This window comes from Hemicordylus capensis, chromosome 4, assembly GCF_027244095.1.
Source record: "Hemicordylus capensis ecotype Gifberg chromosome 4, rHemCap1.1.pri, whole genome shotgun sequence".
NCBI classification, from domain to species: Eukaryota; Metazoa; Chordata; class Lepidosauria; order Squamata; family Cordylidae; genus Hemicordylus; species Hemicordylus capensis.
The window spans coordinates 112,829,386-112,841,752 of record NC_069660.1 but is presented as its reverse complement, the minus strand read 5'-3'; the positions used below and the strand labels follow the sequence as shown (position 1 = coordinate 112,841,752).

At 46.7% G+C, this 12,367-nt stretch overlaps 1 protein-coding gene across 10 annotated transcripts in view; it reads left to right on the top strand.

Moving 5' to 3' along the window:
- FUBP1 (far upstream element binding protein 1) overlaps nt 1–12,367 on the top strand; it is a 60,367-nt gene that overhangs the window by 24,386 nt on the left and 23,614 nt on the right. For all 10 annotated transcript variants that reach the window (XR_008306538.1, XR_008306537.1, XM_053247950.1 and 7 more), the window contains 2 exons: nt 1,304–1,445; nt 6,999–7,159. Coding sequence is in view for 8 of the 10 variants with exons in the window: in XM_053247950.1 (XP_053103925.1) it covers nt 1,304–1,445; nt 6,999–7,159 (303 nt within the window). In the remaining 2 variants the exon portion in view is untranslated. The remainder of the gene's footprint in view (nt 1–1,303; nt 1,446–6,998; nt 7,160–12,367) is intronic.

Sequence of the window (12,367 nt, the reverse complement as noted above, 5' to 3'; positions counted from 1 at the left end):
TGCATTTGTTGGTCCTAGATTTCCTGGCAATCAATTTCATGGGATGACCCCTGGTTCTACTGTTATGTGAGAGGGAGAAGAATTTCTCTGTATCCACTTTCTCCACACCATGCATGATTTTATAGACCTCTATCATGTCTCCCCGCAGTCGTCTTTTTTTCTAAACTAAAAAGCCACAGGTGTTGTAGCCTTGCCTCATAAGAAAGATGCTCTAGGCCCTTGATCATCTTGGCTGCCCTCTTCTGCACCTTTTCCAGCTCTACAATGTCATTTTTTAGATGTGACCAGAATTGTACGCAGTACTCCAAGTATGGTCACACCAAAGGGCATTATAATATTAGCAGTTTTATTTTCAATCCCCTTCCTAATGATCCCTAGCATGGAATTGACCTTTTTCACAGCTGCTGCACATTGAGTTGACACTTTCAATGAGCTGTCCACCACGACCCCAAGATCCCTCTCCTGGTCAGTCTCCATAAGGTTGCAATCAAAGGATCCCTCTCCTGGTCAGTCTCCATAAGGTTGCAATCAAAATAAGGTTGCAATCAAAGGTTCAGTTATTGCTGAGTTGATAAACCTATGTTGAAACTGAACCACTTCAAATTAGAGGTGGCAGCTCACATAATTAAATATGCTTTGGTACCAAAAAACCCCACCCAAAACCTCCATATAGGAATTTAGCATGTTAGAAGAAAGGCTAAACAAAAATACTATTCTAACACCTAGTTCTTTTATGTAGAAAAATATTTTGTTGAAAGAGCACTAAACTGTGAATTCTCACCTGCTCTCCTAAGTAGTACAGCCCAGGCACAGGCTTACCACCTTCGTGAGAGCCAAACTATACATTAAAGTTAAAGCTACACTTTTGTTCACATGTCTGTAGAAAGGGTGGGCCACTGTGTGAAACGGGATGCTGGATTAGATGGGCCTTGGGCCTGATCCAGCAGGGCTGTTCTTATGTTCTTAAGGGTATGGTGGTTTAATTTTATCAAAAGTACCAGATGAGTGACAGGAGCGGAAACATTCTCCACTTACTAATTGATGGTCTGTTGCCCCAGCACTTTTCTTTCAGCCCAGCTTGCTTCTGGTATCGGAAGGGCCAGAAGGAAGGTAACAGGAATTCTGTGGCTTCTGCAAATGTATAAAAGGATACAAAGATCCTTTTTGTAGATACATTTATATTATTGCATGTGCATCAGTACCAGTAATTTTTTCAAAAAGCCCTGCAGGGTGGGGGGAGTTGCTTTTCTACATGCGGCAATTTTGTAATGATAATTCTAACTTCCTTTCATTCTTAATCTAGGCTGGCAATCCTGGTGGTCCAGGACCTGGAGGTCGCGGAAGAGGTAGAGGTCAGGGCAATTGGAATATGGGGCCACCTGGTGGGCTACAAGAATTTAATTTTATTGTGCCTACTGGAAAAACTGGATTAATTATTGGAAAAGGTAAGAAACATAATTTGTTTTGTGAGCTAACTTATTTTATCTTCCTTGTGTTTGTCGCATAGCAACGGTGGCCTTGCATCCAAACTAAGAGGTCTGGATGAAGATCTGATGACCTCCATAAGTATTGGTTCTGCACCTGCACAGGACTATCTGGGTAGAATTCTGTAGCGCCTCACTGCACCCAGAACTACTTCTGTACTTGCGCAGGAGTTCTGTTATAACTGGCAGTTGGGCACTCTCCTCAGTTTCTTTTTGACTTCCTAAGCCCTCAGTACTGTGGTAGCTGTGGATCCTCATTTTAATTTATAAAGTTTTTTAAAAATTTCAGTCAGATCCTCTTTGTGTATGACTTAGACAGTGATTAACAACATGATAGCTTAGTGGACGGCGGATGAAAAATATTAACTAATATGAACTGATGTGGACAGCTAGATTACTCTTCATAAAATGTACGTCAGCTTTGTTTCGTTTAAACAAAACAAAAAAACCAAGCAAATGAGAACAGGCAGCAAATGGAGCCTAAGCCAAACAAAATAAACCTTTAAGAGATCTTCAAAATGTTGGGCATCTCTCCTGTCAACAGATTGCCACCCGCTTTGCCTCCTCTGCCTCGGGGAAGAGCACAACATGAGCATATGTAAAGTTTGTGCCTCTTTCTCTAAACAAACTTTAAAATACAGGGCATTAAGGCTGAGCAGCATTGTTTGAAGACTCTTTCAGACCTCTTTCAGACTCCAGTGCCTCGCTCCCCTGCCTCATCAGCTTCAAGATTGGCAGTGATGTTGAAGGCTGAATCTCCTTCACAGTCAAAACCCTCGACATCAGAGGCTCCAGCATTGTCAACATTGGATCAGTTCAAGGAGCCGCAGCCTCCAGCTAAGGAAAGAGGAGAGCAGAAGCAGCATCACGAGAGACAAGACAAAGAGAGATGGAAGCACTGAGCCTACCCCTAGAAAGCACGGGGATAAAAGTGATCATGTTCCTGCACCTACCCTGATATCAGGTTCCTTGACGCCTTCACCAACTGCAGTGTAATTTGTAGGCAGCTCTGCCTTTGGCAGAGCGATCCCTTCCAACTAAGGAAGTAGTGCTAGCACAAGTTGTTGCTAGGAGACATCAGCAGCTGGCTATGTCTAAAGTAACCACATAAAGCACTCCATCAGCTCAGTATCGGGCAGTATCCCTTTCTCCTGCACCAACTCCACAGCAATCCCCATCCCCCTGATATTGGGCATATTCTTCAGCTCAAGTAAATGTCCAGGAAGTGCCTGTGCAAACAGGGATGGAATCTGGACCCTAATTCCTCACAGACGTTTCTAATGCTACTAGAGTCTAATGAAAGCACCCCATCTGCTTCCACTTTCCATGGCTTTTTGAGCCATGGTTTAGATGAAGATGATGACGCCTTGGGAGATGAGTCAGTTGTGCCTAAAACACTAACTGTGTCCTCATTAGACTGGTGCAACCATCTAATTCTTTAGTCCACCCATCTACATCTCATCTCCTTACACAGAAACTTCTAACAAGGGGGACTGTGGCCTGCACATTGTTCCAATGAGGAAAGATTGTTGCCCAATGGCAGATGGGGTGAGACTAGAGATCTTCAGGCAGTGAAATCGCCTGGTTTTAATTAAGAATATCAGGGTATAAATTATGGAAAGCAAGGAGAAGTGCTTAAGACAATGTGCCTGCAGCAACACGGTGACACAACTACACACAGTCCACTCGTCCACTGCAATTCAGACCTCAGTAGGGGTTCAACCTTCTAAGCCTGCTGTGAATACTCAGACCACAGGTATGGTAGTAGCACCTAAAAGACCTTCAGTCAGTACACAGACCATAGAGTTAATGAACACTCGGTTAGGTATACATAATGTTGGCACCCAAGCAGCATATCAGCAGACTCTAAAGCATCAAACGTTTGCTCATGCTGTTAATTCTGCAAGACCAAATGTTTCCACACCTGTGGAACCAGTGGAATCCTTGGATGATAGATTCAGATTCTGCTACTACAGATTACAATGAGTCAAAGCCTCCAATAGAATTCCACTCTTGTGCCTGTGGTTCTGGCAAATACACCTTTAGAGGAACTCCTTTCCTATCACAGGTACATTGAGAAGATGGTGTCAGCCTTGGGTCTAGATCTCAAAAAGAAAAATACAGACTTGGAAGATCCAGTTTACGATTTTATGAAGACAGCAGCTGCATCTCAACCTGTGTTCCTTCCAGTGTTGCCAGTCATCACAAAGTACAGTCAGCCTTGGCTGTATTTTAAACAACTCCTACATCAAAATGTCTAGAGACCCTTTATAGGATTCAGGAGGATGAAAATGGAGTACTTGATGAATCATCCAGTGCCTAACTCACTGGTCATTGATTGTGCATCTTCATCAAAATCAGGCAGCAGACATACTATGGCTGCAGATGAGGGACGAAAACTAGATGTCTTGGGAAGGAAGATGTATTCAACTGCTTGTCTAGCAATTAAGAGAGCAAATTATACGGTTTGCATGGCCAAATATATCCACATACTGTGGAAGCAAGCAGGTTTGACTCCAGAGGTTTTCCAAACGTGGTTTGAGGAAACATTGGTGAAAACTACTACTCTAACACATCAACAGCTTAGTAATGCTAAGCATCTAGCCAAGATGGAGCATCTAATGCTGGCTATGGCCATAATATTATGGAGACATGTCTGGCTGCGATCAACAGCTCTGCAGCAGAAAGAAAAAATAGAGAAAATACAGTACCTGCCTTTCGATGGCAAGAGCTTGTTATGCAAGGACACCGATTCAACAATAGAAAAAGTTTTTAAAAATCAAAATATACAGCTAAGACTCTTACATCTACAACACCTTCAACTGTGAATAGCAAGTACCACTCTTACAATCATCGACAGGGTTCATACCGGCCTCCTTACAAACGTGATTACTGGATACCCTTTCAAAAATTTCAAAGGAAGCCATATAACTCCAAGTCTAAGAACCAACAGGGTTCCCGCAACAAATCTATGGACCAGGCCAAGCAACATCTTTGATTTGTACAACTGTCCATCAACACCATCCAGCAATGCCACGTTAGCCATCAAGCTGGCAAGCCATGCCTTTGCATGATGCAACATAACGTGAGATCGCTGGGTATTGAGAATAGTGCAAACGAGATATGCTCTAGAGTTCACAACAGTGCCATGTTTCATAGTTATAACATATACTCTGGCGACACCAACATTGTGGGAAGAGGTGAAGGGTGCTATCTCTCTGGTGCGATAGGCAGAGCGGAACAGAGGCTTTTATTCTTGATACTTCCAGATTGCAAAAAGAGATGGGGTTATTCACCCAATCATGGGCTTACGGGGCCTGAACCTGTTTATTGGTGTGAGAAAATTCTGGATGATAGTGTTGCAGCATATCCTGTTTCTACTACATGGCGAGGAATGTGTTGCAACACTGGTTTTAAAAGATGCATATTTTCACATCAGTATACAGGTGAATCACAGAAAATTCCTGCGCTTCACGGTGGGCATGAATGTGTACCAATACAACGTACTTCCATTTGGGTTGTCCCCAGCCCCACGTGTGTTCACCAAGTGTATGGCTGACATAATGGTGCACCTTAGGACACAAGATGTAACTGTGTATCTGTACCTGGACGACCGTCTCTTTGTAGCAAAGACCAGTGACCAGTTAGATACGCAGATCTCAACAGTGCTCCGCCTGCTGGACAAGCTCGAGATCCAGGTAAACTGGGACAAGTCGTACCTTAGCCTTTTGAAAAAGATATAATACATGGGGCAGTGTTGGACCCACAGGAACAGAGAGTGTTTCTCCCAAGGGAACGTGTTTGCAGAATAATGGACTTATTGTTGCAGTTTCAGCATGTACCTACTCAGCGAGCACATACTGTTGTGCAAAGGCTGTTGGAGCGGATGGCATCATGCATGAAGACTGTGAGGTATGTCAAACTGCAAATGAGGAAACTGCATCTCTGGTACCTGGCAACGTTCTGCCTCAGTACAGACAATCTGCACCGTTATGGTGCCCGAAGATGTACTGGCAAGCTTGAAGTGGTGGACTGCGGAGGTGAACTTGCAACAGGGCATACCGTTCCACAGCCTACAGCTTGGCTGACCACCAATGCATCACTCCTAGGCTGAGGGGCGCTTTCAGACGTTTTATTAAACTCTGGGAATGTGGATTCCGAAACAGCAGAGTCTACATATCAATTTCCTGGAACTCTTGGCTGTAAGGCCACCCTTAACCATCTTGTTAAGGTTGGACTTACGACAACTTCCCACCTCCGCAGGGGCGAGGGGCCTATTAGAATGGTCCTCCCGAAGAGGTTATAAGTGTTCCCTCCGACCTGTTTCAAAACTGGCCCCTTGGTATACGGAAGATCTACGGGGGCTGAAGCAGCAAGGTAGGCGACTGAAGCGCAAGTGGAGAAAGACTCGACGCGAATCCGACAGATTATGACATAGCGCACATTTAAAGATCTATGCTCAGGCGATACGTGCAGCAAAGAAGCAGTTCTTTTCTGCCTGTATTGCCTCTGCGAGTTCACATCCAGCGTTGTTGTTCAGGGTTTTGAGGGGACTAGTATCTGCCCCCCATCCCTTGAACCAGAATTTGGAGTCATCAGTTGGCTGGTGTTTTCTGGACATCTGGTGGATTCAGTGCATAGCCAGTGCAAAAAGAGGAACTGAGAAGGAGAGTCCCAAACTGCCAGTTATAACAGAACTCCTGCATGAGCAGTGAAGCAGTTCTGGTAGCAGTGAGGAGCAATAGAACTCTACCCAGATAGTCTTGTGCATGTGTAGAACTCATACTTATGAATGTCATTGGATCGCCTCCAGATCATCTTTTACAGGTGAGCATCCTGTTTTTGTATATGGAGAACGCTTTCTCATGCACATATTGGTGTGGTGCACTTTTGAACAAACCCTTGGCAACCATCAGTACCTCCCAAAAAGTGTCCCTGAAGGTGCTGCAATGTTCATAGATATTTTTTAGAGGCACAGATGGCTGCAGAGAAAAGGGCATCACTGAAATTGCCCTTCCCTTTTGTGCGCACACAGAAAGGTTCCCTCATGCAGCTCTTAGTTTAGATGTAGGCCACTTTTCCTATCCATGATGATGGAGAAAGTTAATGCAATTTTCTAAAAGGCAGTGGTCACTTTTTTGAGTGGAATGTGAGTGTATTCATTAGGCAGTAGGGCTGTAGTATCTTGTTATTGCTTCTACAGAAGGGAGAAAGTTTGTGATATAACTTTGATTTTTGAATGGAGTGTAAATCAGGATGAATGCAGAAGGTGTTCTCACAAAACCATATAGAGTAAAATATTACTCAAGCAAGTGCAACATTTTTTTGATTGTAAAACTATCCAAGATATCGCAGTCTCAAGCTATGATGGCTCTTCTTTGGGGGAATATGAACTGTTCAGAGATCTCACTTTACATTCAATTTCTTTATAAGTTTTGTAGAGACCAATATAAAATATTAGTTAGGTTTTTTCTCAAATAACTTTTATAATAATTCTTCTTGTAATCATTTCAGGTGGTGAAACTATCAAGAGCATCAGCCAACAATCTGGTGCTAGAATAGAACTTCAAAGAAACCCTCCACCAAATGCAGATCCAAATATGAAATTGTTTACTATCCGAGGAACACCCCAGCAGATTGATTATGCTCGGCAACTTATAGAAGAGAAGATTGGAGTAAGTATTCAGTTATTTCATCCTTACAAAAGCATCTGCTGTTGTTGGGGGAGATAAAATAGGATGTTGAAGATCTGGATCATGATCCGTTGCATTCATAACATTGGGTTCTGTGCCTGTGCAGGGGCCTCATGGACCGATTAGCTAGCTCCTCGTGCCGCCTCCAGCTGCCACGCACAAGATCGTGCTCTCCTTATTCTTTGCGGTTGGGGTGTGTCCTACTCAGTTTCTGTTAGACTGCCGTTGCGTCTACACCTCGGATTGATTAGCTCCTCGGATTGTTTGGGAATTTTTGGTAAAGACTCAGAATGGATTACGACCTACGAACGGAATTTGAACATTAGACTGTTTTTATTGGAACTTGCTCATAGGAAAAACCTTATACTGACAAGTACAAAAACGATTCATTCCTGCTGGTCAAGGGTAATGCCTGATGCAATGTCTGCCAAGGACAAGCCCAAAACAACTTTTAAGCGCTGCTCTGAATGCCGGGAAAATTGCCAACAACGGATACTCATGACTCCTGTTTGTTATGTCTGGGGGAGCAGCATAACCCAGCGAGTTGTAAGATTTGCTCGTCTTTTTCAAAGCAAACGCTAAAGAACCGAGCACTGAGATTACGAGCAGCCCTCTATGACGATGCACTGCGTCCACCGACGCCGAGACCCTCGACATCGAGAACAGGGTTCAACTCCTTGATACCGACCTCAATGCTGGGCCCCTCGATACCGGGCTCCGTTGTTCCTGTGGTGGACTCTGCTAGGCAGCAGTCTAAAGCCACCACAGTGCAAGAATTTAAATGGCCCGAGGAGGTGGAGAGAAAGTGCCACCGGCACAAGCGTCACAAGCACAAATCCACAGAGAAAGAGCCAGAAATTTCACCGCCTTGGAAAAGGACAAAGAAAACTCACATCCACAGCCGAACTCCGTAACCAACTGCATTGCAATTAGACTATGAGGACTGGGCCTCTATGGGGTCTGGAACTTCGACACCGTGAGTCACAGTAACGATGGAGAGCTCAAGCTTTCCACCTCCGTTGGGATCGATGATGACTCCATCCATATCGGCCATGGCGGCGCAGACAGCATCGGAGTTGATGTCGAGCACGATGTCGAGGGCTCACGATACTTCGACATCGAGGGTTTTCAACGCTTCAGGATCAAAGGTGCTTCAACAGCGTTGCGGGGCGATGGAGCTTACTCCTGTAATACCTCGCTTATGTCACCTGCCATGACTCCAAGACAGGAATACCAAACGGAGGACTACCTTGATTTTGGAGAAGATGCCATGGAGAAAGAAAGATTAGCGGATTCTAGGGTGAGAACAGACTTGCTGACTCTTCGGGACTCTACAGATAGCACACCAATGGGATCGACGTTTCATGGCTTCTCTGGAGTCGAAGTCGAGCACTGCACCAGACACTTGTCGGTTCCGAAGACACCAACCATACAGCCAGCACCGAAGATCCCATCGATGTCTCCGGTGCATCTGCCTGTGTTACCAAGGCCTATTCAACTAATATCGGCGGCCACAAGCCCAATGCAGGTCCAGAAATGATAGGGCAACAGTGACTGGACCGTCTCCCTTATTTGTATGCCCACCTTTGCCTTATTGTGTCCGCCCTGCCTCATCTCAGTTGACCCATTTGTGTGGTTTCTTGCATGTCCCACCAGTGGTTTACCCAGTAGATCATGCGGATTATAAAATTTGGAAGGCACAGCAGGAGGCCGGCCTCGTACAACCGTCCCAGCAACGGGAAAAGACGAGGACTATACCAGGCCAGACTACTTTGCAATTGTCTGGCGAGGGGATCAGAGGCAGCCAACGCTGTTCGACTGTTCGACTGTACCTACAAATGTGCCCATAGGGCCCAAAGCACCTGCAACCACGGTTAGACGAGGACAGAATGTATCAATTGTATCTATTGAGGTACCAGATTCAGGGGATGCAGATTTCTCTAATACATCGGATACTGATGAAGAGGATCCTACGATTGCAGAGGAGCCTTTAGATCCAGAGCTCCCGGCTGATGTGCCCCCGAATACTTAAGTTTCACCGCTTGTTCCATGGACAACCAAGGCAACAGGCAGTGTCAGTACAAAGGCTACTCGGTCTCATGGCGTCATGCAATGCGACAGTTTGTAACACTCGCTTGCATATGCGCACTCTTCAGATGTGGTATCTCAGAAACATCCGTCCAAATCACGACAATCAGCAGAAGTGGCTGACGCTACCACTTGTAGTATTAAGATCATTGGATTGGTGGATGGTTCCTGCCAGTTTACGAGTGGGTGTGCCTTTCAAGTTGCTCATCCCCACATGTGTTTTGATAATGGACGCCTCCCTATAGGGCTGGGGCGTGCATTGTCTACACCATCAGATACAGGGGCAATGGTCCAGTCACCAGCGAAAGAAGCACATAAATTATCTGGAATTCCTTACTGTGTTTCTAGCCCTAAAAGCTTTCCAGCCGCTGCTGCAGGGGAAAGTTGTGCAGGTTCACCTGGACAACACCACGGCAATAGTGTACCTACACAAGCAGGGTGGAACAGTGTCTCGGGCGCTATGCCTACTGAGTGAACATATCTGGGAGTGGTGCATAGCTCGGACCATAACCCCGACAGCTTTGCATATAAAAGGGACAGACAATGTTCAGGTAGATGGTTTCAGTCAAACGTTGCTGCACAACCAACACCATGAATGGGAGTTGAGCATGGACTATCTGAGGACCCTGTTCAATGATTGGGGTTGGCCGGATTTGGGTCTGTTTGCAACTGCTGCAAACACAAAATGTCAGGCATATTGCTCGCGTGCAGGAGTTAGCAAGGGTTCACTAGGAGATGCATTTCAATTCAAATGGACCAAGAGCCTATTCTATCTGATCTGGATAGTGATCCGTTGCATTCATAAATATGGGTTCTGCGCCTGTGCAGTGACCTCACGGACCGACTAGCTAGCTCCTCGCTCCGCCCTCAACTGCCATGCACGAGGTCGTGCTTCCCCTATCTCCGGCAGTTGGGGCGTGTCTCTTTCAGTTTCTGTTTGACCGCCGTTGCGTCAACACCTCGGACTGTAAGCTCCTCGGCTAGTTAGTTACTTATTTAAAAAAAAAAAACTTGGACAGATCGACGGACTTTGACATTGGACTGTATATTGGACTGAGTACAGATTAACCTTGAAAGAAAAGCGAAAACAAGATTCTCCCGTTACGGGAATGACTGAGACTATGGCGACCCGAGACAAGCCCAAAACAACTTTTAAGCGCTGCTCGGAGTGCAAGGCAGAGCTGCCCTCAACGGACACCCATGACTCCTGCTTACTGTGCCTTGGGGAGCAGCATAACCCGAAAAGCTGTAAGATTTGCTTGTCGTTTTCAAAACAAACTTTGAAAAACCGAGCGTTAAGATTGCGGGCTGCACTTTATGATGACGCGCTACGCCCCCCAACACCAAGACCCTCGACCTCGGTATCGACCGTTACCGCGAGGCAGGCTGCGATACCGAACACGATGTCGAGTGCGAGTACTCCTACAGTGGACCCTGCCGGCCGGCAGTCGAAAGCCACTGGAACAAAGGAGTTCAAACAGCCGGAGGACGTAGGGAAGAAAAGTCACCGGCATAAGCGACATAAACACAAATCGTCGACGGAGGAGGAACAGGAATCGCCCCCTCGAAAAAGAACGAAGAAGACCAGGGTCCATGTTCGAACGCCTTCGCCATTGCCTCTCCAGTCTGATTGTGAAGGCTGGGATTCCACGGAGTCGACTGCATCGACGCCGTGGGTTTCGGTATCGGGAGGAAGCCCGACGTTGCCGAGATCGAAGACAACTCAGTGCTCTGTATCGGGGGCACAGAGTTTACTAGTGTCGGGCACGGCGTTGGAAGCTACCTCGGTATCGAGACCATACCCTGATGGGTCGATGTCGGGATCGATGTCGAGGGTTGATTCAGTACCGAGACTTTACCCAGATGAAATGTTGGATGACACGGCATCGATGTCGGTATCGACAGAGCAAAGTGTATCGATGGCGAAGCCCTGCTCGGTGTCGAGGTCAATATCGACTTCGAACACGATGCCGATGCATATGCCAGTTCAGATACCGTTGGAACCACACGGTTTGAGACCTCATTTACAGCGCCATGGAGCGATGGAACTCACCCCAGCCCATACTCCGGTGGTCTCGCCTTCCATGACCCCAAGGCAAGGTTTCAGGACGGAAGACTTTCTTGATTTTGGAGAGGATGCTGCGGAGAGGGGGATCGCAGAGGGTGCGAGGGCAAGATCTGACTTGCTTGCTCTCTTGGACTCGGCTGATACCACCCCATCAGCATCAACTTTTCATGGCTTCTCTGGTGTGTCTACTGACCAGGGCGCCAGGGTGCAGTCGGTACTGAACACACCGAGCGTACATCCGGTGCCAAGAACTCCAACAATTTCGCCACAGCGTCAACCTCTACATTTGTCTGCTCTACTAAGACCAGTACAACGGGTTTCGGCCGCTACAAGTCCAATGCAGACTCAGGGACCAGCAATGATGGACAGAGCGACGTTGACTGCACCATCCGCGTTATTTGTGCGCCCTCCTCCGGTGACATGTTTCACCCATCCAACCGCCTCACAATCAGGTCACCCGTGTGGCTTCACTCACTCTCCTCCGGTGGTATACCCAGCAGACTATGCCGAATATAAGATCTGGAAGGCGTTACAGCAGTCGGGAAATTTGGTATCCCGGACTGAAGGGCCTGCAGCTGGCCATCCACCCAGGGCTGGGCCGACAATTACGCCCAGAGTAGAGCAACAACCAAGGGTACCAGCCACACCACTTGCAGTACCAGATTCAGGAGTTGCTGATTCCTCAGAGGAAGCAGAGTCTGAAGACGACCCCTCGATTCCGGAGGAACCGTTTGAACCAGAGCTCCCATCTGATGTGCCTCCGCACACGTCGGTATCGCCCAATGAAGAATTGAAGGCATACCATATCCAAATACGAGAGATGGCGGAGGCCCTGGGTCTTGAATTAAAACAACCTGAGTTGGACTTAAAGGACCCGGTATACAATATGATGGCCCGGGCTAAAGTAACACACCCTGTGTCTTTGCCGATGCTCCCAGCCATAACAAAAGCGGCAAAAACTGCGTGGGAGATCTTGCAAACGTCTACGGCTACCTCCCGCAAGCTGGAAGGACTGTATAGGATTGAGGATGACG